At 41.0% G+C, this 24646-nt stretch overlaps 2 protein-coding genes and 1 long non-coding RNA gene across 3 annotated transcripts in view; 1 reads left to right on the top strand and 2 right to left on the bottom strand.

Annotated features, from left to right (window-relative positions):
* The window catches only part of rnf213b (ring finger protein 213b), a 34153-nt gene extending 32445 nt beyond the window's left edge, over positions 1 to 1708 (bottom strand). Inside the window, exons 1-3 of the mRNA XM_080872294.1 lie at positions 1685 to 1708; positions 994 to 1142; positions 24 to 904 (exon numbers count right to left, since the gene is read on the bottom strand). Of these exons, the coding sequence (XP_080728420.1) occupies positions 24 to 904; positions 994 to 1095 (983 nt within the window). The 5' untranslated portion in view covers positions 1096 to 1142; positions 1685 to 1708. The remainder of the gene's footprint in view (positions 1 to 23; positions 905 to 993; positions 1143 to 1684) is intronic.
* LOC308390373 lies at positions 171 to 3369 on the top strand. Its single transcript, XR_013970435.1, has 3 exons — positions 171 to 309; positions 1026 to 1116; positions 3234 to 3369. It is a non-coding gene; the product is annotated as an uncharacterized lncRNA (long non-coding RNA).
* Positions 3363 to 23050, bottom strand: nploc4 (NPL4 homolog, ubiquitin recognition factor). Its single transcript, XM_080872300.1, has 19 exons — positions 22869 to 23050; positions 22163 to 22243; positions 17468 to 17577; positions 17092 to 17319; positions 16966 to 17014; positions 16793 to 16887; positions 16594 to 16717; positions 15912 to 16091; positions 15679 to 15765; positions 14353 to 14424; positions 14138 to 14264; positions 12051 to 12211; positions 11830 to 11901; positions 11633 to 11725; positions 11010 to 11126; positions 10575 to 10677; positions 5281 to 9358; positions 3928 to 4057; positions 3363 to 3500 (listed from the first exon to the last, which is right to left on the bottom strand). Exons 1-17 carry the CDS (start codon positions 22881 to 22883, stop codon positions 9198 to 9200), a joined length of 1875 nt encoding a protein of 624 aa, XP_080728426.1. The 5' UTR covers positions 22884 to 23050; the 3' UTR covers positions 3363 to 3500; positions 3928 to 4057; positions 5281 to 9197.
* Positions 23051 to 24646: the final 1596 nt, after the last annotated feature.

The raw sequence follows: 24646 nt of genomic DNA, 5'->3' as shown, positions 1-24646 counted from the left end.
TAAACAGTTAAAATCAGTCTTACCGTGTGCTTTGGGATGTTTTTTCTGCCATGTTAGTGGCTGCCACAGTGGACTGTTTGTCACTCCCTCCCACTTCAGCCACAGCTTTAGCATAAGACTTCTGTTTGGCACCTTCTTCAGTTTGAGATGCAACACCTGAACCTTCTGCAGAGGGATTCTCCTGTTTAGGCTTTGACTCCTTCTCGCTTCTTTGCTTCTTGGCTGGCTCTGATGATGATGATGATTCTCCTTCTGGATTTTGCTCTGATGGAGTCTGAACTGAGCTGTCTCCTTGCAGCTTGGGTCCAGGTGTGTGCTTGTTCTGATCTTCTTGCACCTCAGCAGCTTTCTCTGTGGCGGGTTGAGTCTTTTCACCCTTTCCCTCATCTTGTTTTGGCACAGGAAAGTCTGTCTGTGTTTCCTGATTCTTCTGAGTAACAACTTCAGTCTGTGTGAATTTATCTGGGCCTTTGAGCGTCCTTATTTGAGTCTGAGCTAGCACCATCTTTTCACCCTTTCCCTCGTCTTGTTTCGGCACAGGAAAGTCTGTCTGCGTTTCCTGATTCTTCTGTGTAACAACTGGAGTCTGTGTGAATTTATCTGGGCCTTTGAGCTTCCTTATTTGAGTCTGAGCTTGCACCATCTTAGGATCTTTCTGTGGTTGTTCGCCGCTGTTTTCCCCTTTTTGCAAGTTGTCTTCAGTCTGGGGAACCTCAGGCTGTGTTTTTAAAGACTCGCTGTCCTGAGTTTGGCTGCTTTCAGTCTCCATAGCCTTATTCTGATCCTTCTGTATGTTTTCACTTTTGACATCTGCCTCTCCCTTAGCATTTTTTCTTCTTCGATTTCTCCTTCTTCTCCTCTCCTTCTCTCGACTGTTCCTGCCGGGCTTTCCAGCTCCATGTTCCTGGAACACACATTAATTTATATATTTCACGACGGCTCAAACACCACTAACAGGCCCCTGAAAGCTGTTTGTTGTGACTGCATGTCTACCGTATTTGTCTTCCGTGGTCTTTTGGTTGCAGAATCCTCAGCTTCCTTGGTTTGCACCTGCTGCCCACTGGCACAGTGGGGGTGTCCTCCCCCCTCCTCCATCTGTAGAGACACCTTTCTCAGGTGAGCCCCTGCTCTGCGGGAACTGTCTTTAAATATAAAAATACAGGCACAGTTACAGCTTTTAATCCCTGTGAGGCTTACTATTCAGGTCAAGGTTGTTGCATTACAGTTAATAAAATTAGTGCAACTGGTCTTCTTTATAAGAGCAGAAATACCTTAAAAATACTGCACACAGCATATCATGGCACACACTCTGCAATGACTTCCTTTATAGTCATAAAAACACCCTATTAGGTTGCCTCATCTTATCAGCAGTACAAATGAATATGATAACAATTAATTTATGATAAAATGAAGTAGAACAGCAAATGACAGCATCATATTTTGACAAAATAGCGTCATAAAGTCTAATAAAAGGAGTAAAAACTACCAAAAAGTACCAGAGATGCACAAAAACAGGCTGAGAAGCGACTGTGGCATTAAAGGTAATAAGAATATAATAAAAATAGTCTAGTACGCTTGTTATTACTGGATAAAAGGACAAGAATGACCGTAAGATCTGAAATAACCAAGTGACATTTATTAAATAAAGACAAAAATACATAAAGTTCATGATGTGCTTGCTTACCTGTTTGTATGTTAGCTTCGCAAGTCGTACACTAAAAATCTGCCAGACAAACATTTACTTAACTTCCTGATGGACCCGCCCACACACAGGGACCGTCCCCAAAGGTTCAGACTCACAAGCCTACCCGCATCTCCCCATTATTGATCTAACATATACGTTTGTATTTGTAAAATATTACCCGGTTTTATAAAAATCCGTTTAGGTCAGTAGTTGGTTAGATAATGCAGTCTTTACAGATTCCTTCGTCTTGTTTCTGTAGGTAAAATCTTGAGAGTCCCTAAACCGGAAAGCAACCTTTTCAGTTTCGTTTCTGTGTGACTCTCTGCAAAGAAGAAACTTATGCCGCGTTCAGGTGATGATCGGAAGTTTCACTTTCAGTACCAAAACAAAGAAACCCAGCCACTGACATTATTACCGTGAATTACATCTATCTTTATTATGTTTTATTCTATAGTAAAAAAAAACAAAAAAAAAACTACTTCGTGACAAAAGCACAAGGTTTATTTTGAAGAAAAAGACAAAAATCACATCAAATATGTGTAATATATCCACATTATTCTCACTAAAGGATACTGCTGCTGCTACTACTACTACTAATAGTATCTGACGTCACTTTTTAAAAAATGAATGGATGAATGGGTATTAATAACCATGGGTAAGTATTGTTCATAACAACTTTTATTTAATGAAGCTGTGAACTTCCTGCATGTGTAGATAACTTGATTAAAATCCTGGTTAAGGGTTAAGTGAAGTAGCACTAAGGCTATTGGGCTCAATTAACTAGAAAAAATGCACAAACAAACAAACACAAAAGTGATCCAAACAATAATGCGCACCGATAAAACTAAGTAAAGAAGAATCAAAACTGAAACACCACCGATGCTGACTAATTGAAGATTGTTAGAAATCCTCAATCCTTGTAGCAAATAGGCTTTTATTTTGAAAGACCATAAGAAAACCATGTCATTATTATCATCATCATCATTATTATTATTAATATTAATATTATTGACCACAACAAGTTTAAATCCATTTTGTATTCAGTCAAATATGTCGAGATCGAAGTTGATTGAAAACCAAGTTCTCAATCAACTAAATCACTGTTTTGATCTCGGTGATGTTGGGGAGACATCTGCTGGTGAAGAAGAGTATAACAACTCCTCTGGAGGAAATAGTAATTTTCCATTTATTAAAAATTAGTTAGATGCTATAAGAAGCAGCATGTTGTGATTACTATGGACTGAACAAAACAGAAAGAGTGCCAACACAGTGCACTTTATTTATGTTCTTACTTTTGTGCTTTTGGTCCAACATCTGAGACTTTTTTGTGCAGATTCGTGTGGACTCAGAGTGGGCTTTCTTTGCTGTTATATTAACATGTGTGTTAACTCAAGCGTTAAGGTGTAAATTAAGTTTATGTTACAGTCTCTCCTTCTCAAGTCCAAGTTATAAATGTGATTTGCACCAGAAAACACAGTGAGGTGAAATATAAGACAAACATGTAACCCCGTCTCGGCCCGGCATTAACAGTATGATGCTGTATCCTCAGTCCTGTGAGCCGGCAGGTTTCTTGATTCTCCGAATTATGACCCGGCTCCTCCTTCCACTGGGCCGACCTCCAGCACCATCCGCCTCCCCTGGCAGTGACCCTGGGGGTCGGGGTTCACCTCGGAGTGGTGCAGGGCTCCTCCCTAATCTCACATCGTCCACGAAAGCCTCCACTCCATCAAACTTGGTCGTGAGCTCAGCGAGACGCTCCTTCAGGGAGTTGAACTCTTTGTAAAGATCTCCCAGAGCTTCTGACAGAGGCTGGATCCTGAAAGAACACAAAGAAATTAAAGTGTTTTTTTCCTCTCCAACAGTTTCAGTTTTATATTCCTTCTCTGCGCCCTCTTTTTGTCTCTCCTCTTTCACCTCTTGGTTGTGGAAAGCAGTGTCCAAGTACATTAGTCCATGTAAGAAAAATGCCCCGATGAGTTCATGGCCTCAGTCGCTACTTTGAAATCATACTGAATACCAAATGTTAATTTTAAAAAATAATTGTGGTCACATTTAGAAGAAAATAGATACAGATATAGAAAGATATACTTTCTATATCTGTGCAAACCTGCTCAAATTAAAGCTGACCTTTTAATGTTACAGTTATTCTTTACATTTTGACTGATGCGCAAAGCCCGAACACCCAGACTGATGTAACTGTGCCGCAGGAGACTTAGAAAAGGCCCTAAAACAGAAAACCTCACCTGCCATAGTCGGGCAGCACAGTGTTGTGGTCATGCAGCAGCAGATCTTTGACCTGCGTCATGATGGCGTATTTCCAGTTGTCTAAAACCAGCGTGAGGTTGGCACATCCTCTGGTGTTCACTCTCTCTGCTGCAGGTGAGCAAGCCAGGAAAACGAACTTTATTATTTTCTGCTTTTGAACTTATTACATCAGCAACAACTGTACATGACTTCATTCATACAGGTATCATGAATTATTGTAACCTTGTAGAAAGAAGTAAAAGAAGTAAAAAAAAAAGAGGGAGGGAGAGTGGTGGGGAAGTCAGTGCAGAGCTGCAACTAATAATAGTTTTCATAGACTGTGGATGAGTTTCTCTATAAACTGGCTGGTGTGTAAAACTTGCCATGGGTGTAGATTTTAGTGGAGACGCGGCTCTCCCAGGAATTATAAAACATGTTTGAAAATGAAGGAAGCAGATGAACATCAAGGGAAGGTCTTTTCTCTTCAACAGCACTTCTTTTTTTAAAATAACATACAAACTTTAAGTTCACAGAACCAATGAATCACAATAACAGAGAACGAGCTCCAGCGCTAGGGATTTCTTTTTTCTTAAAAGGTCTGACTCACTGCTTCTTCAGAATAGAAAGGTTTTTGATAACTAATCCTTAACATTAGTTAAGTAGATGAGATTCTTCTTAAAAACACACAGAATCACAAAGATGCTTGAAATCCTGTTGAAAAACACCCGAGCTGCTGAATATAGCTGACAAACTGGAATCGATGATTTACCATTTACAACTTCCAGCAGATTACTTCAAAACAGAAAACAGGAAACCCTCTTGATGTGTAAACCTTCAGATCTGTTAACATTCACTCAGTATTACCAGGACAAACATTAAATGAAGAAAACTAAGAATAATTATTTGAAAACACTTCTGGTAACATTTATTCTAAGCATTATACATCTAAGAAATGTATTTATTTATTTGAAATTTATTTAGTCAGATTAAAAAAACAAAAACAAACAAAAAAGTAAAATGAGCTAAAGCTCTGCTGAAAGAATGACTTTTAAAAAAGACAGGAAACAAATCTTTTTGGCTAAATGCATAAATTATGGTAACTCAACTACCAGATTTGTATGTAAAAAGAGTTTATTTGAAACTAAACATTTTCAGATGCTTAACTATAAATATCTGAATTCAGTTTCATTTAAATGCTAATATTCTATATTTTAATGGTTATTTGTGCTCCAAAGTGTGATCAGGTTATGCTTAACATTCTATGGAAAATATAAATATAACCAGCAGTAGAGTTTTCCTCTCAAAAAGCTCCCTGTAACGCCGAGCTGATAACACTGAGCTGTTAAACTTGCCTTCATTCCTGTAATCCCACTCCGGTCTCCAGCTTGTTTTCTGTCTCTGAGCGATGCACAGAGCTGCAGACAACACGATCAGAACTCCAGCGATTCTCATCCTGATGAAAAAAAGCCCAACAACACACAAATGAACCCCTGAGAGCTCTCAGTCACCGAGTGTGAGGCCATGAAGGAAAACAGCAGTCGAAGTAGTTAACGTGTAGGAATCCTACCTGTTCTGGCAGTCAGAGGTAAAACAAAGAGATCTGGATAAAACTGATGCTTTTTAATCTGAAGCAGAGGGAGGATCTTCAGTCCTCACTCCCATCAGCCGGAGCATCATATATCAGGATTTCACAGTGGAGGGAAACCTGCTTTCTATCTCTGTTAACTCTTAAGTTTGAGGGGTCAAAATAACAGAAGAGGGTTGCATAACCTCAAGCTTAGAAACAATATTTAATGAGGCAGAAAATGTTGAGAGGAGGGAAACAAAACCGCATATGTAAAAATGTAAAAGCTGGAATATGATCTCAGTCCTTTGAGAGCTTCAGCGGAGCTCTTTGATGTTTTAAGGTCAACCTAAAAATTCCTGCTCTTCATCTGCTGTCCATGTGAGCTCACAGGAGACCAGCCAGACCCGGACCGCCTCCACAGGGTCTAATCATGGCAATTAAACAGTCACTTTATTAGCATTTTATCTGCATGTAAACATACCACTTCATATCATGGGAATTCACTGAGATGCCTTCATGGTGACATAAATATGTTTTAATGTGTGGAAATAATAAACCAGTTGATACCTAGTTATAAAATAACGTCTACAAAACAAATGTAAGACTAAATTATAAAGGCTGTTGTCCACAGGCCAGCAGACTCATGTTAATTCTTCACGAGCGCCATAGAGCAAGACATGGCTATCTTCCCAGGTCTGCCTTCAGGAGGGGCTCCCAGCGAAGTTCTCCTGCCTGGCTTCACTGACGGTTTTCCAGCAGTCACCAGTCATGCAGAAGTTGCAAAGGCCCGAGCTAGAAGGTAAAGCTTTCCATTTACCAGTAGACTGATGCTCTAACCCTCACATATGACCATGAGCTCTGAAAGAATGATGTCACAAATGAATTTTAAATTATTTTTCTCTGAAAATGTATGGTGTCACCGTTTCTTCATCTCGGGAGGCAGCTGAGGTGGTTCAGCATCTGATCAGGATGTAATACTTGGAGAAAACCTGTCATCTGGCCTGGGAGCACATCAGGATCACTGAGGTGTACGTGGAAAATGTTGCAGAGGAAAAAGATTCCTGAAAGGCTCTGGATAAGCCTGGTGCCACTGAAAAAAATGAAGCATAGATTCATCCTCCAGAGATCGATTTACGTTGAACCAGGCAGACCAACAAAGCAAAGACAGCATTTTTCCATCAACTCCTTTTTTATTGTTTCAAATCCAGGTCAACACCATACAACTTTCAGGGTCCTCAGTTAGCTCTGTGGAAAGTGAGGAACGGCTGCAAGTCCAAGAGCATGCTTGCTCAGCAAACGGCCCCCGGGTCAATACAAAAGGAAAAGGTCACCGCTGTCTGTCAGCATGACATCAGAGAAATCACGCTCAGGAGGGGCGATAATGATACCACCGGGCAAAAAGAAAAGAACTCAATCTACAACTAAAAATATATCCTCACTCCATCAATGGAATTACCGTCTTACAAAGAAGCACACGTCTCATAAATAGCAGGAATCTGGCGCCCACGACTCGTCCTCTGACCTGAAGAGCCCTATTTTCAAAAGCTGCAGTTCAACTCTACAGTACTGATTACTGATTTCATTCATGTGGACCATTGTTGGGGCAAAAAAAAAAGTGTTGGGGTGGGAAAAAAGAAACACCCAAACTAAACCTATAAGGTGGCAACAAAAGATGGACGGAGCTTATGGCCATAGAAGCGCTGCCTTAAACCTGCATTCTCTGTAATGGCCAGCAGGGGGCGACTCAGAAAGACTTCCATATATATAGAAGCTCCATGGATCTAAAACCTGATTAAGCAGTTTTCTGCTGATTGTTTGAGGTCTTCTTGAACACGTGATGCTCATTTAGGAAGTTTTGTTTGTTATTAGAGTCACAAACAGATTACACAAGTCCCTTTCAGTTTCCAGATGCAAATGTTGCAGCAGAGGAGACCCTCAGCTGGGACTTAAATATTGCGGCTAGGTCCATCTTTTATGTACAGTCTGAAGATGGTGTACATTAGCTACTGTGCAGCTTTATGGTGTTTGTGTCCCTTTTTAATGCATTAAACAGGTCAAAACATCCAGAAGTACTAGAAAAATGCAAAGTCGTGAAAGCTAACGTTGGCCACATGTGTCAAACTCCCCAAAATTCCCTTTAAACAACACTATTAACAAAAAACATCAGTTGGTTTTGTTTTTTTGCTTAGATGTTAGAGAAGATTTGAGCACCGCATGTTCACCAGAACAAAGGAGGGTTTTTTTCTTATGATGCTATGTCTTGGTCCCAATATTTGATGCAGAAATAAAATTGAAAACTATCGTCATAAATCAGCGATGGTCAGATTTTTAAGGGTATTTTTTAACAGGTACTGGGAATTTTCCGAGCGCCACAAACTTCCCTTTACTTCCACAGATCCTCTTTTACAGCCGATATCTCTGCCGGTGTAAGCAGGTAAAATACAGGTGGACTGATTTCAAAAATCACTAATACACCCAAAGCTTTTCCTGCTATAATACTGCAAAGTAATTTGCTGTAAATTGGATGAACAGACTCTGGGTTTAACGTGGATTTTGGGAGGTGGTGCCATCTAGTTTGCAGGTTTAAATTGGGTGTTTCTCCCCCCCCCCGTGTTCACCTGCGACCCCTCGCACACAGAGTGATTAAGAAGAAAAGAAAACCTGCAGGGGACCATCAGTGGAGGAACATCAGTTCTGCCCTGGCTGGCAGGCAGGGAGGTGAAAGTGGCGAGCACCGGTTGTTTCTAAAGCACCTCACGGATGATACTCTGCGAGTCGGTGAAGAGAACGATGAAGGCGGGTGGTTGTCCTGGGGATGTAGTTTAACAGAGACACAGAACATACAGCTGATAAAATAAGAAGCTACATATTGTGCCTGCTCGAGTTCAAACCACCAAATTCAAACGCTACAAAAAACCAGCAACACAAAAAAACAACTTTAGGCTCATTCAAAAAAAAAAAGGGCGATCATCACCAACGTGTTCGATCAGAGGAGGGCGTCTTTTCAAATTTAATACTGAAAATAGAAACTCTATTTAAGTGGGATTACTCTGCAGCTCGTAGCATTTCCAGGTCTGAGCTTTGACTGATGATTGTACTTTAAGGGGCTCATCAAAGAGACCTATGAAAACCTGACGGAGCCGAGCCCACTCTGAAGATTCAAAATGTTAAAGTATACGCTACAATCTGATAAAAAACCAAAAAAGAAAAATGCTTAATTAAATTAACAGTATCAACTCTTAAATGTATTTATACACAGCAAGATTTTCCAGAAGACATGTGACAGTGAGCGGGGCACTGGTGTGAGAAAAAATCCAAACACTCGAGTCTTCGCTGTTGTCCTGAGTCACAGCAGGATGTTTGAGCCGAGGAGGGCGGCGGGATTATTTGAGTGAAAGGGGTCTCAGCCACAGAGTGCTTTATCTAAAATGTATTCTGCCTCTCAGAAAAGCAACAGTGTGAAGGGATACAAACCAAAAAAAACCCTCTGATTCAACTTTATTTTGACTCAGTGAAATTGATGTAAACGAGCAAATCCCACTGCACGTCACAGCAGCCTGTGAGATGGGAAGGGCAGAGGCTTCGACGTGAGGCGAGAAAAGAAAAGATCGCTGACGCCGTCAGAGTCTCGCAGCTGGTCCTGGTGCAGTGACTGAGCTCGATCGGTGAAGGGTGTGGAAGCAGGGCCGAGGGCGAAGGGTTTTAACTGCGGGGCAGGCTGCACATTTCACAGTGCTCAGTGCCGGGCTGGTTCATGAAGGTACAGTGGAGGCAGGACCACATGGCGGAGGAGGAGGCAGGAACCGAGGGGCCGCCCATGGCCCCGTAATCCAGAGAGCTGGAGGGCTGCCCACCCACTGTACCTGGAAGGACAGCAGAGGAAAAACAGGATATTACCACAGTGAAGAGTAGAAGTGGTTTTATGCAGCAGCCTCTCTGGGAAGATATGCCGCCATCTTTTCTCTGATCAACAGCTGAGTGGACCTACACCTTTATGAGCATTCCCACTACAGGAAGCTACTCTGCAGGGACTTCTTTCAGGGTGATTTTCAGGAGCTGATTGGTTAATCCGATCATGCTCATGGTGGCACCAGCAGTCTATTTAAACTAGTATTAAAATAAAACTTTCTACAGATGTTTAGATGCATTTCACATTTCCTGCACAAAGGCAGAGTAACACACAGTCAACATCCTCCTAGAAACACATCTGTCCTCTCACTCTTAAAGCATCTTATAATTAACTTGTCACTTGAAATAAGGTTGAAAAAGCTACCACCATCTTTGCTGTTTCTTCTCCTACAGACTTCCATTCAGGATTCTTTCAGTAATAAGTGGATATAAGTGAGTCAGCTGAACAGCTGAAACAGTATCCAGATATAACATCTGTTTGGTTCTTTACTCCCTGTTTTTAAACTGAAACCTAAGTCTTGTCTATAGATGTTAAAACAGTTAACAAGAACACCAAGATAAGGAGTTACAAGCTAACTTAGTATTAACAGGGCGTCACCTTAGACACAGCTTGTAATACACTGGTGGAAACCTGGAAAATTACAGGTGGTAACGGTGGAGAGGTCACAAGCAGGCAGAGTTTATTTCTGTGGTCTGCTGAGTTAAATAATCCCCAATAAACTGTTTACTAATGAGCTCAAATCAGCAGCACACACCATCTGAGTGATTTTCCACTTTATAGAAATGTCTGCAGCTTCTTTCCTCCTGCTGCAGTTCAAAGTCAGTCCAGAGACACATTCGTTTTTTAACCATAGTAAATTATTCATATTTATTAGTAATATTTAACACCAACCATATCAAACACACGTGTGATCGAACATTTTTTGTGCAGTCATGGTTTATTTGAGGCGCTCTTTAGAAAGAGCATGTAAGCTTAATAATGAGCTGCAGTTTAACATGGTGGAGTCTATCTGCAGGAAAAGACTCACCCGGGAGGCAGCTGGTTATGTTGCTATATATTTATGGTTATGTGCAGATGAGAACCTTATGAAATGTACCATCAAGACACCAAGTTTACAGGCCGTCAAAAACAGAATTTAAATCTGTGGTTCATATAAAAACCTGACTTACTGCACAGCTGCTCGATGGTGGCCCACTGCTCAGACTTCTTCCAGGTCTGTGCCAGATCCTCATTAGAAGTCTTCACTGCTTCAAGTAGCAGCCCGATGCTGTCCTGCAGATACAAACACAAGCTTTCATCTATCTGCTGAAAATTATTCAAGATGCTGAGGAGTTAAAAGCAAAAACAGTACACCAGAGAGTTTATGTTTGGCAAGTCTGTGCTTTATGTAGGACATCCAAATCTGATCAAGCGGTTCATTACAGAAAAACAATGTGTGCGACCGTCGTGATGGGCCGGTTTGAAAATGAGCAGAAAGGTCTGAGTGAAAACATCCTTGGAGGAGTAACTACTTCCAGACTGGAGAAGAATGCGGTCCAACCCATCATCTGCATTACAAATGGGAAACAAATGAAAACCTGAAAGCGTCAAGGCTTTGAACTTACTCTCAGAGGCATGACTTCATTGGTGACGAGGAAGAGGAGAAGATGAAAGTCTGACACGATGTTCAGGAATGATGTGGAAGTGCACTGAGACAGGTATGTGGCTAAACTGTGAAAATCCTGCAAACAAACAAGAAAAACAAGATGAATTATTAAACCACACCTTCACAGTCAGTCACTCAGGCATGTCCACACAGTTTCCAGCATGGCTGCTATTTTTAAATTCACTGTCTGAGAGTTCCTTTCTAAACACTTATGCCGTGCACTCTGTGATTTTACCACAACACGGGAGATGAAGAGTGTTTTCAGCTATTGGATTTTGTTGTTCCCTGCTTGCCCACAACCTCCACTGTGCGTTGTCTGGAATGCCAGATTTGTGATGGATTCTTCAGTGTCTCTGCTATCTGTAGAAGATAGCCACACTACGGACGGACGAGCGACTGTCTTTATGCATTAACGTGAAAACAGTACAAAGACGAAGGGGATGAGAGATAAGTTAAATTTCCAAACACCCATTTCCCAAACTGGGACCATCAATCCTCTCCTTAAACCAAATACTTTGATGGCCTTTTTATACCTTGTTGAATCGGATGAGGGAAATACAAGCTCATGCTGACAGTACTTACCTGTGTCTCTCCAAGAATATCCCGGTTTTCAATGGGAAAGCGTTGCGAAGAAGAAAAGGTATACTGGGGGTCTTTTGGAAAAGTTGTGGTTATCTGCGAAGAAAATAATATTTCTCTATACAAGTTTTCCGGAAATTTAGTGTCAGAATATAGTTTGCTGCACTAAAGTAACAAAAAGTATTATTAAAAATACTCACATCTATAATAAGATACTCCACGGGAAGAGGTCGAGCTAGAAACGTGACATCATTTCCAAATTTGTCTTTGTCCTGTTGGATGTGAAAATCAGACAAATCAATCTCAACATCTGGATGAGCTGATAAGTAACATCTAACCCCAAAATAAGTACCTAATATTTATTTTTTTCTTAAACATGCACACTTCATCACATCAGAGCTTTTTTTATACGCCATCTCACCTTATAGAAGACGTCTGGTACATACTGCTCAGGGCTCGACTCTTGAGCGTAGCCCAGCTCGGGAGCGTCTTTGCAGGGCAGTAGGCACTCGTCTCTCACCAGAGCCATGCACTGATTGGACACCTGATATCCTTCAAAGTGCACCTGGTTATCTGGACCACCTGCACATAAAACAGCACAGAGAAATATAAATAAATAATAATAAATAAATAATAACCACTCGCCGAAAAACAAAAATATTATTTCCATTGCAAATAAATTAAGGATGGTGATGATTTTAAAACTAGTCTTGCAAAGGCAACTGCCAGTCACTAACAAAGGCCCACGTTAGGAGAGCTGTGCAACAATCACAAGACTATCAAGAGAGCCAAAGACAGCAGTGACATGTGATGTGCTGTATAAAGTGGATCAGGTGATCAGGGATCCTGAGATAAGCCAACCATCAATAATCCACAGGTTCCCCTGAGAACCTTAAGCGTTTCACCCTTTGTCAGTAGATGTTGCTAACTGAATGCTCGATTTTTTAGTCACCTTAGCAGCTCAAGCTGAACTAAACAAAGTGATTTTGAGCTGTTTAAGTTCTCCTTAAATAGCTTTCTATTCATCCAGTTTACCACAAAATGTAATCTTTGACAAAGCCAGAATAAAGTCAATCTTAATAAGCAAGGACAACCTGATGAGAAGTTAAAAATATCAACAGAGAAATCATGCACACTGCAATAACACTATAGTGTGTAAAACACTGAGTGTGTAAAGTCTGTTTAGCATTACACATGCAAGTGATTTACAAACAGTAAAACAGATGGACTTCGCCCCTGCTTGCTGCGAGATGCGTAGCCATGACATCAGCTTTGGCTGCCGGGGCCTCACTCATGCAAATAAAAGTGTTGAGGTCACTGCTGGGTGTTTTCTTGGAACAAATACAAAAGGCGGTGAAAACATTCATGCCTGATCCCGCACAACGTCTGGCTCCTCTGGCTTCAAATGGACGCACATGTTTTAAGTCGTAGTTTAACACTTGACAGACCTTACAGTAAAGCTGTAAACTGAACACCTAAACCAGTTTCCTTAAGATTGTAAGAGTTCTATGGATATATGAAAGGAGAGGCTACAACATGCTGAGTGTTGCATTCTGGGATGTGCAGATTAATGAATGATTTAAGTCTGTTTAGATCAGGGGGTGGGGAACTCCAGGCCTCGAGGGCCGGTGTCCTGCAGGTTTTAGATCTCACCCAGGGTCAACACACCTGAATCAAATGATTAGTTCATTATCAGACCTCTGGAGAACTTCAAGACATGTTGAGGAGGTCATTTAGCCATTTAAATCAGCTGTGTTGGATCACGGACACATCTAAAACCTGCAGGACACCGACCCTCGATGTCTGGAGTTGGACACCCTGTATTAGACTGACCCAAATAAATTGTCAAGCAGGTTTCTAGGCTTGAGGTAATCTGTGATTGAACCACAAACTTAACTATACCCAGAGTTGCACCAAATCACTTTTTTTTTAGCCTGCTGAAGTGTGACCTGCAGATACTGAATGTTTTTCTAAAGTCTATAACCGACAGCAGATACAAACAAAAAGAAATGATTAAACTTTACGACTTCCCCCAAACTGCAGTACGCTACTGGCTCTGACGGAAACAGCTCAAAAATAAAGGGCTCTGCTATTTGAAAAACATACAAATACGAAATAAAAATCCAGTTGCATGAGTTGCTGTGTGCCCACCTTTACCTGAAATATTTTTCTACAGGTGTGGTAGATTTATATGACCAAAAAAAAAAAAGGTTATCTACCTGCGTAATTGTCCAGTATGTTTATAACTTCAGCAGATAAGAGGACATCGACCCCCTTCTGCTTTTCACTACATAATTTTCCATGTTAACGACAAGTTAGGGTGTGACATGAGGATTTGATGCCACTGTGTTCCCATTGGAAAAGCCAAAAGGACATTTTGGGAAGAGATGCTTTTTTGTGGTTTATGATCAAGTAACCATGCCTGCATTGATAAAGTAATGAAGAAAATGTTCCCCTGTTTCTCATTCATAAACCACTCACAAGAAAAAAAAAAGGAACAGTACCAACCTGTCGCGACCACAGTCACAAATTTGGATCCAAAGTGTCCGTCTCGAGAAAGTCTGCAGGGGTTTGAATGTTCATTCTGGAAGTATCCCGCTGTGATGCACTCCTCCGCGCTCAGGTAATACGAGTCCTAACACAAGTAAGGACATTAAGGATACACAGAGGAAAACACCACAATTAAGACTAACAGATCATCTTTGAGTCAGATGGATCCTCACGCTGTTTCTCGAGTAGCGGACGGTGCCTATCCTCGTATCCTCAGACAGCAGGTCCGTGAAGATCCACCCCACCTGCAGAACAAGCAAACATAATAATGTCCACTCATAAGATTATCTGCTCGAATATTCAGCGATTTTACATGATGTAACAAAACTATAAGTTAAACTCAATTCTCAAAGTTTCATCTTTTTATCCAAATGGAACAAAAACAGCCCTTAGATAAACAAAAACCACAAGACACCAGGTGATATGCAAAAAACACATACACATGCAAGGATTAACATCACTGCATACGCCCGAGTCTTGAAGTTTAAAAATATTTTTGTGCTTCTTCAACCTTTCAAAATAAATTTGTATTTCTCAATACTCCAAATATCCCTGCATGATTTTCTCCCACCACACTAACACATCATTACAGCAACAGCATGCGTCTCCCCATCGCTGTTCCCGTTTTACACGTGAAGGTCACCGTGCTTCACAGTACCAAACACATGATGTGTGAGCCACTAAACAGTGGTGACAGATGACTGACAGCTCCAAACACCGAGCTACACCTGATTGGACATACGCCTGCCTGTGCTGTGCCCTCTGAGATATCAGACTGAAACCAAGCTCCATAGAAAGCTTTCTATTAACTTACCACCACGATTACAAAAATAGCCCAATATGAGCTAAAAACAGTGCAGAGAAAGGTATTTTTGAAACTGTCATTAAAAATAATCCATTTCATGACTTTCATTATTTTACTGTCATGTTTTTAATCTTAGGCTGACCTCTGACAGGCCTTACTGATGTTATTTAATTAAAGAGATTTTCATAGAAAATCTGCAGCTTTAACTGAAGAAGTGCTGGAGTCAAGAGGGTGGGTGGGGATAGAGATCACGCCAAACTAACTCGACTTCTGGGGGACAATTGTGGTCAGGCATGTTATGTACTGCCTGTTTTGAGTACACCCTTAAGTTTCATGTCAGATTTTTCTCCCTGGTCATCCATGCCCCACTTGCAGCAACAGGCTAATCAGGGTCATTTAGGTGTCTTGAGCTCTCTGACAGACTCCAACTCGACACTGACAGTAGTCCCTTTAGTAGCTGGAAGGCCACTCTACCAGGAGAACTAGTACTGAGCACAGTAAAGCTGCAAAGCAGAACAAGGACGTCTGCCAGCTGCAGCCTAAGTGGTGGAGTTGGAATCCATTCACTGGATTAACGTCTGACTGTAGAGGCATCTATTTTTTGTATATATGTGCATGCATATAGTTCTGCCTGTATGCAAACATGAAAGCAATGTGAGGTCAAACAGAGCACTGAGGGGAAATCAAACCCAACCTTGCACATGCCCAGTTTGGCAGCAATCTCGTCCACGGCTGCAGCTTTGGGATCATCCAACAGTTCCAGGCTGTTCTGGGTGGCATTCTGAAACACAGCCGAGAAAAACAGCATAGTTTTAAATGCAGTTAATGCTCAGTGAGGACTTTAACCTTATTGAGCAAATAAACTAAGACACAATTTCACTTGCAGAGCAGAATCAGGCAGCAATACGCTCAGTGAGAATGTCCCACCTGTGGGGGTTCGTAGATGGCAGCCACTTCCGCTCTGATGCCCAGGGGGATGTCTGTGTGCTCCGTGTATCTGCCGTACAAGTACCCCATCCTCTGACTGCCCGTCTTCCTCCAGAAGTCCAAGAAGCGGTCAGCAATGGTGTGGTTCTCAAACATGATGTTGTCTACATGTCTGTATTTCTGGGGGGGGGAAAAGAAAAACTACATTCACATACACGGTGTGATACTCAGGACTGTTGTTTGGTTTTTTTAGACATGGATCAAGTTTCTTTGAAGATGTGGAAGCAGCCGCTCAGGAGGAGTCTGCATGCTAAAATATACTTGGGGATTAAATTCCCAGTGTTGCTCAGCACTTTGTACTGAAGCTAACTGTAATGTACACCTGCCATTTAATGCGCCTGAAACTTTTACTGTGATCTAAATTATTAACAGGGACAGAAAACATTACAAATGTGTGCAGTATTAAGCAAATAGGCACATTTTCAGTAAAACAGCTGCAGAGTAATCCAATCCATTCATTTTCTAAACCACTTCAGGGTTCTGGAGCTCATTCCATCTTTCATATGGTGAAATATGGAGTACTCCCAGGACAGGAAGGTTCGCTTCAAGTATTTTCGGTGTCATATTTGCTGATAAAAGAAGTAAACGAATATTTCTCCCAACACTTGTTACCGTGACATACCTGTCTGTTCAATGTGATGGCACTCGGCTGGCACTTGGTGCAGATGCCTTCCGGCCAGGGAGGGTGACCCTCGCAGCCTGACTTTATCTTACAGCTGATGTTCTCCAGAGCAGCAAACTTCCCCCTGCAGGAGATCAGAACAGTGTCAGAGTCTGACATTATGAGCAACCAAACTGGAAAATTAAAAACAGCTCCTCACTTATCAGCGCCACCCGTCAGCTTGCGAAGGTATGCGTGGAATGACATGTGCTTCACTGGTGGGTCGAGGTGATTCAGGTAGTCTTCGTCAAAAGGCTGGAATCAGAAGAAACATGCTTTATAGCCCTAACATTCATCATTTAAGAAACAAAGCACAGGAATGAAATATCTTACCTCTAGCGGTACACAGTGCACACACTTCCCAAGGGCACCATGGCGACATCTGGAACAAGAAAAGAATGATTAGGTATCCAACATCTGCACTGAGGTCAGATGTGTGCAGCTGGTCCTCTTCCTTACAGCTGCGGATCTCTGTTTCTGTAGATCTTGCCATCTTGCTTGGCCAGATACTGATCGATCTCATCTTCCTGGACCTGGGGCGCTGAAAAGGACCGGGGGATCATGGAGGACGAAGAAGAGGACGAGACGGATGGTAGTGACGAAGATGTGTGAGGGGTGGCCGTGTCCATAACCTCCCCGGAGGAGGTGGAGGATTCTGAAGGGAACAAAAACAACATGTCCCCATGCCTACAAAACACGAGAGAGAAGAATAAGATGATTAAAGCTGTGGAGGTCGACAAAGAAGACAGTATTTCTGGGAACCAACACTCCCCGGAGAGGCAAGAGTGAAATTCAGACTCTAATTAAAGGTTAAAGTCTGTTTGTTTCTACTTACTTGATCTTAAGAAGGCTGAGGGTTTTGTTCTGGGATACGAGCTCTCCGGTTTTGTTGCGGTTCAGATAAACCGAAAACCCATTAGAGTTGAACCCAAATTCTTTGGCCACCTGTGGGAGAAGCAGATACCGGATTTTGACAAGAATATCGATACGACACACATTTCATATAGCCTGGAACAAAAACATTGATAGCCATCAAGACACTTTAAATTCATCATTAAGCATAAACGTCAAAGCCTTGTGCTGCCGGGAGTGAATTCTTATCACATGTGCTGGTTCTTGTGTAAAGACAGTTTGCTCTTGAAAAGATACCAATCACTCAAAGCAGATTAGCAAAGAGCGTCAGCCTGGAGGAACACCTCTTTATGGTTGGCACTCTGAGCGGATCGAACAGGAGGGTCTCCCTCGTAGCACTTTTACATCACATCATGTAACTGTAATACACTCAGTGGGATGCTGATCATTTCCCTGTGTGGGCCTTTTTTCCACGTACATGCATTTTAAGATCTGATAAAGAGGCTTTAGACAGAACCAAAGGAAACTTCCACAAATCCAAATAGTTGACTCTAACCTGTACTGATGGTAAAAAAAAAAAAAAAAACACCAAAAACTTACATATTGGGTTGTGTGAAAAAAAAAGAAGAAGTTATTTTTGGTATTCTGTGTCATTCTATAAACACTGTTTTACTTGAGACATGTTGCGCTGCATATTTTGCACCTTGTTACGTTTACTAGTTACAGACAGAGGAGAAAAATACTGACTTCAAATCTGATTAGTCTTTAATGGCTCTCTTACATGAAATATACTGAACTGATAACTGGATTTCACTAGAATTTTGCTAAACACCAATATTTTATTTCCTCACTTTGAGGAAGAAAGTGGCATTGATCCGGTGCACTCCAGAACTCTACACCTATGTCTGAAAAGTACTTCATTCAACAACCACCTAAAAGCTATTTTCTCAGGAGAAAGAATGCTCAGCAGAACATTCTCTCCTCCAACATCTAAACCAGTTGATGACGTCTTTAAAGTCCACACTAGGGCTGGGCGATATGACCCAAAATTCATATCTCGATATTTTTTACCTAGATGGCGATATAAGATATATATCTCGATTTTTTTTTTTTAAAGCCATAAAGTAAGAACAAAAAGAGAGTTCTTAGTCAAAGCTGTGTCCCAGATGTCACACAGGCACTTTTATTAACATAGAGCATAGATGTACATAAAATTTACTCAAAAATAAATTATGAGCATTTATTAAATAATAATGCTCCATAAATAAAAGAAAACAATGTTGTTTTTGTGCATAACAAAAAGCTCACAATTGTGCAGTCAAAATGTAAACTAAAAGACGCTGAGCGTAATAACAAAGACAGATTTCACAGCTGCTCTGTTCCCAACTTCTACTCTGTGACTGACAGCATTGAGTTTGAAATCCTCTTCGTAACCACGTCTCTTAACAGGTGCCATTTATGGTCCTTATACACAGTAGGGTAATATTACGTTGAAGCACAGTACGTATCACTCCGCGAGGCTCCTCGGTAGCCGTAATGCTCTGACAGTCCATCAAGCGGTGCAGCTCCGTAGCTTACCAAAGTCGTACTAAAACATTTTTTGACAGATTGCTGAGCGCTGTGTACCACATAAAATCGGTTCGCAGCCATCAAGCACAACCAGAATTCATACATAAGGCGCGCTGTCAACTTTTGAGAAAATGAAAGGATTTTAGTCCGTGCAGCGCCTCTGGGCTGCATGGCGTTAGCGTGGTTAGCTCGTTAGCGTGGTTAGCTAGCTAACACGTTGACGGCGTCCAGCCCCACGCACGGGTCGATGCGCAGTAACTCATTAACGGAGATTTGCCGTGTCCGTCTTGTCGCTTCCTGCAGGTGAAGCGATGGGGGAGGAGGGGGAGTTGTATTCAGTGAAGGAGGGGCGAGGCCGAGTAACGTTGCCTAAAGACAAAAGTGGACGAAAGAGAGGCAAACTTGCGGCTCCACAAGTATAGCTTTAACGTAACATAGACTATATCGATATAAAAGATATTGTCACATCTTATATCTCATATAAAAATATATCGATATTTTTTTAAAACTCGATATATCGCCCAGCTCTAGTCCACACTAATAAAATTAGCAGAGAACAGAAGAGCAGTGAGAAGCATAGAGGTTGTCTGGGGATCACTTTTCTCATGACACACCAAAAGAACAGCGTAAGATCTCATCACTATGGGAAAAGTACACAATCAGACATTGTTTTCAGCTCCTCTCTTTTCTGTCTGGCTCATAGCTGCATTTCAGTACGGAGTGAAAACTTTCCATTGAATTGCAAGCTACACAGTCCTGCCTTAACAAATGCATTTTGATGAGGTGCTGCTGCAGTGCTCTGTCTGCGTTATATGCTTCTATTTTAGGCTTTTCATAGACAGTGATTAAAATGCAAATGTAATTATTTCCCATCCTCATGTGTAAAATTGAAGCATAACAGAGAAAATTTACCCAGAAACAGAGGGGAAAGTGGCTCTTAAGTCCTTTGGTAAGTGAGACTTGTATAACTTGGGAGTAATACCATTGGTCAGCTTTACTATAAGTCTTACGGTGCCTTATTCTTACCTCACACTGTATTTTACCACGTTTGTTGTCAATTTGCTAAAACTTCCTATTTTTGCTTTGCTGACTCTTGTCACCTGAATACCTGATATTTTACCAATCAAGCAGATCACTTCATTTTTTATTGTCATTTCACCGGCTTCTGTCCTTTTTGGTAAAGAAGGTCTTTAGATTTAAAGTTTTAACTTACAGTTCATGTTTGCAGGTCTTCAAATTCACATCTCTGAAGCCTGTTTGTGTCAGCCAAACTTCTTGAAACACCAAAGGGCGTTCACAGTCCTGCAGAGTTGGACTGACATCAGATTAGGAGTTGTCCAAATCTGATGTGAGTCCAGCTCAGCAGTGATTCACCACTGGTGCAAATGTTGGGTTCAACATTACCAGACAGCTGTAAATGGATACAGGAATTTCCTGTATTTTATGCACTAGATTTGGGGAAGTGGATTAAATTATTAACAGGCCTTCAGTAAAATTCAAGTCCTATAAAAAATAGATTATCTGCTTTTATCTGTGCCTTCTGTGATGTGAAGCAATGCCTGGACTCTAAAACATCAAACACAATCCACAAAAACGCACAGGAGCGGTGAAGGACCGACCTGCTCTGTTACTTCCTACACAGCTTCATGCATGTACAGGCACAAGAGGAGGAAAAAAACAAAACAAAGCCCACACACAACACATAACACTCCTGTACTGATTGAAAGATAAAACATTTTCTAATCAATTTTCTTTGTGGAAAAAATAAGAGGCCTCCACAGGTTTTCAGTGTACTGTGGAAATAACGTACAGAAGGCTTGGATCCAGTTCTGGTGTGGAGGAAAGCAGAGAGTGGGAAATTCTTTGCTTTTTTGCCAGCACATGACCGATGTGACACAACAGATAAATATCAGCTACTGATGCGGATAAATGCCATCTTACTTGCTGATATGCCAATATCAGCTAATGACTATATTTGGTTCATATATCAGTACATCCTTATGATTGACAGTATTAACATGACTAGCATATCATAGCCCTTTGGTTTAAAATGACCTGTTTTGAAGCATCAAGAATAACATTCCTGCTGTTTTGGCCACAAGTAACTGCATGTGATGGGTCTAATAACCACTGAGAGAGCTGATAATCTCCCCTTTTGAAACATGGTGTCACCAAACGGTCAAAACAAAAAGTTGCTTTTTTCCCAGATTTCTATTGGATCAAAGTCTTTTTGCAACTATACTGTGGCTTTCAGATAGCCTTTCATTCTTCCAGCCAGAAAACTGTGACCATTTTATTTTATGTCTATTATTCTTACTTAATTTTACAATGCATAGCAATTTAAAACAATGTGGCACCACTGTACCCTGAAGGCAGCAAACATGGGTAATCTTTGTGAACTGGAGATGAAGTGAGGGAGGGCGTGCAGATTAGGATGGTACTCTGAATTTTGTGACTTTTCAACTGCATGAGGACACGGTGTTACTACTTCCAGGAAAATAAATAATAAGGATGAGCTGACAAAGCCTTGAGGTGAAGGAGTGCTGGTGCCTGGCAGTTTATGGAAACACAAGCTACAGAAACTACCTGTTTCCCCTCCTTTACATCTGAAAAACCTGAGGACAACTGTTTTGAGCTCACTCTCCCTCATCTTCTCCCATGCCTTCGGAAACCCAAAGAGGTCATAAGCAGAACAGAATATGATGGCCCAGGCTTAGATGTTATTGTGTTTGTAACTGCTGGACAACTATTCACAGATCATTTTTCATTATCTTATGCAAACATCAAATAAAGCATACTATCTACAGCTGAATTAAAACTATAATGTGTTTAGAAGTCTTTAACTAAACTGTTTTCTTAGCTATCCAGTGGGTTTGTCAGCAGGGATCCTTATAAAAAGGCAGAATGGGGCTTAGGGAAGAAGACAGCAGCCATGACTAATTAAAATCCTGCATTGTTCAGAAGTCAGCCACCACCTTCATTTAAAGGCTGAACTGACCCCCTTATATTGGACTGCCAGGCCAAACTGATAAATCCTGAGGCTGGAAACCAGCCCTTAGAGCACAGAAGAAAACAAGATGCTTGAGTGCTGTTATATTTACCACATTACCTTCTTTAAAAAAGCAGCAGCTGTCTCCCTCTTTGTAGAAGGAATTTTTTTCATCCCTTCTGGGGACTGCACCCTGATGATCTAAAGGAGGGACAGAAATAAACCCACAATTCAGCCGTTACAGTACAAGCCCGAATCCATTGTAGCATTTCAAACACCTGTCAGTCAAAACCAGGACGCAGCTCCCCCCCTTTCTGCCCCCCTCCGGTGTCAGTGTCGGGGTATTATGACAACCGTGACAGTGCAGAAAGAAAAGTCGGGTTAACGTTAGCTCATCAATCTCTGGTTTTTAGCTGCAACATGACGATGTTGACATTGAACTACTCTGGAAAGCTGTCAGTGTGTACTGGCTCATTCACAGACTAACTAAATATCACTTTCGTGGTGAATGTGCAACATCACAGCTCCCATCGTTACCGAGCTATTCGTGTTACTGTCATGCTAAAGAGCTGAAAGAATATGCCAGTCATTTTAAGCCGGCCGTTATTGTCGCTCTCCCGTTAGCCAACAATGACTCTTTTCATTCGGATGTCGTCAGCTAGCCTACTAGCTATCATATTAGCCGGCTAGCTGAACAGGCCCTGGTCACTCTTAGCTCATGTTAGCTTGCTAATGCTAGCCAAGCTAATTCTGCTGCCTCATCACTCAGGAGTCCGGCTAACAGGCTAGCTAACGTTAGCCGGAGCCCACCCGCCGCTGTACTTACAATATTATCGGCCATGCTGCTCGGGTAGGTGCGCCCGGTAGATTTGGCTTTGTTAGTGGACAGACAGGGTCAAAACAAATATTCCGTAACGCTTTTGTATATGTGTGTGTGTGTGTCAGCGAAACTCCATCCCGCAACTCAAACACCGGGTGTTGCACACATTAGCGCCCCCAGCGATCCCACAGCGGAGCGACCACGGTCGAAACAAAGAAACTGAGCTGGAAACAAGGGTTCCACTTTTATTATTCTTTCTTTTTCTCCCGTCAGTGACTGCCTCCCACCTGAGCCCCCCCGAGTCAGATCCTTTTTAGTATTAAATATGCTGAAAGGTGGGATACAAAATCTTCCTGAGAACATTTTCAGAGATAGAGGCTCACTACAGCATGTTTGAGCCCTCCTTGTAAGTGCACAACGTTATCTTAATTTTATTCTGCTTTCTGAATTCTTAACAATAACTAACATTTTTCATTTAAAAAAATCACTATCATAAAATATGAAGCATTGTTTTAACATGTGGGATGGATAAAACTAGTGTCTGGTCTAAGATGATGAAAAGTAGCCCAAACCCTAAACTCTTTAACACTATGGCATGAAAATGTGGAATTTCTGGCTTTTAAAGCTTTTGTACAGTGTTTAAAGGGACAGGGCAGTAATTAAGCATTTAAAGGAGATGTGATGGACTGAGTAGTCAGTAATCAGATAATTTATATTCTGCTTAGTTTTTGCTGTTTTATGTCGCAGTTACTTTTAGTTTTTTTATTTGTAGGTTCAAAGGAGGGTGATTTTATGTTACTTACTGTACTTTCTGCAGCGTTTTGTACTCCAAACAAATACATACGAACAAACAAAGTTAAAAAAAATTACACAAAACATAAAAAATTTTCACGACAGGAAAATCTGAAGAAGCACATGAAAGTCCACATATAAGAAAAACTGCACAAAGTGTCTTTAACTGTGTGGTTTGTGTTGGTAAGCGACATGCAGGAAAACAAACGATCAGTTTTCCCTGATTTGGAGAAAGAAATATGTTTTTGTAAAAGGTTTTTAGAATGTTTAAAGAAGAAATGTGAGATATTTTTCTACCTTCCTATTAAAAAAATACCAGCTTTGTTTTGTCATATCTAAATAAGCTTGTATTTTAATATTTTAATGCTATAATACTTTCCACTGCCCTGGGTCAGACCAGAGGTTGTAATGGCAGAAATTAATTATTTAAATAGCTGTGCTTAAGGTGCGATCAGAAGTATCAGTAATGTGTTGATTTGCTGACACAGATTCCAATCGTGGGATCCAGAATCCAGACAAGTTTACAGATTTTATGTAATGTGTTTTTGTTTTTTTCTGGATTTTTCTAGATGATATTCTGTTTCTCTCCATTAAAATGAAAATTGCCATAAAACTTTTGCATGGAACAATCAGTGAGCTCATTACTGCTTCTGATGTTTGTTCTGATGTAGAGCAGTGGTCCAACTATGAATAATTATAGAAGGTGTAGTTTGGAAAATGTATTTGGAGTACAAATTTTATGATTGCAACATTACAACTGCATGTATGAACCTAAAGCTGGGGTCACTTTCTTCAATTGTATATAAATAAAAAAATAACATTTTATTTATAAAGCACCTTTCTAGACAGAGTCACAAAGTACTGCACATAAGATATCAGATAATAAATGGTAAAACAGACAATATAAAACAGGCAAAAATTAATCAAAAGCAGTTTTAAAAAGGTGAGTTTTGAGTTGTTTTTTAAAACAACTTCTGAGTCCACAGTTCTTA

The sequence above is a fragment of the Rhamphochromis sp. 'chilingali' genome, assembly GCF_963969265.1.
Source record: "Rhamphochromis sp. 'chilingali' genome assembly, chromosome: 22".
Taxonomy (NCBI): domain Eukaryota; kingdom Metazoa; phylum Chordata; class Actinopteri; order Cichliformes; family Cichlidae; genus Rhamphochromis; species Rhamphochromis sp. 'chilingali'.
The sequence above is the reverse complement of the archived record's forward strand: the minus strand, read 5'-3'. Positions and strand labels throughout refer to the sequence as shown.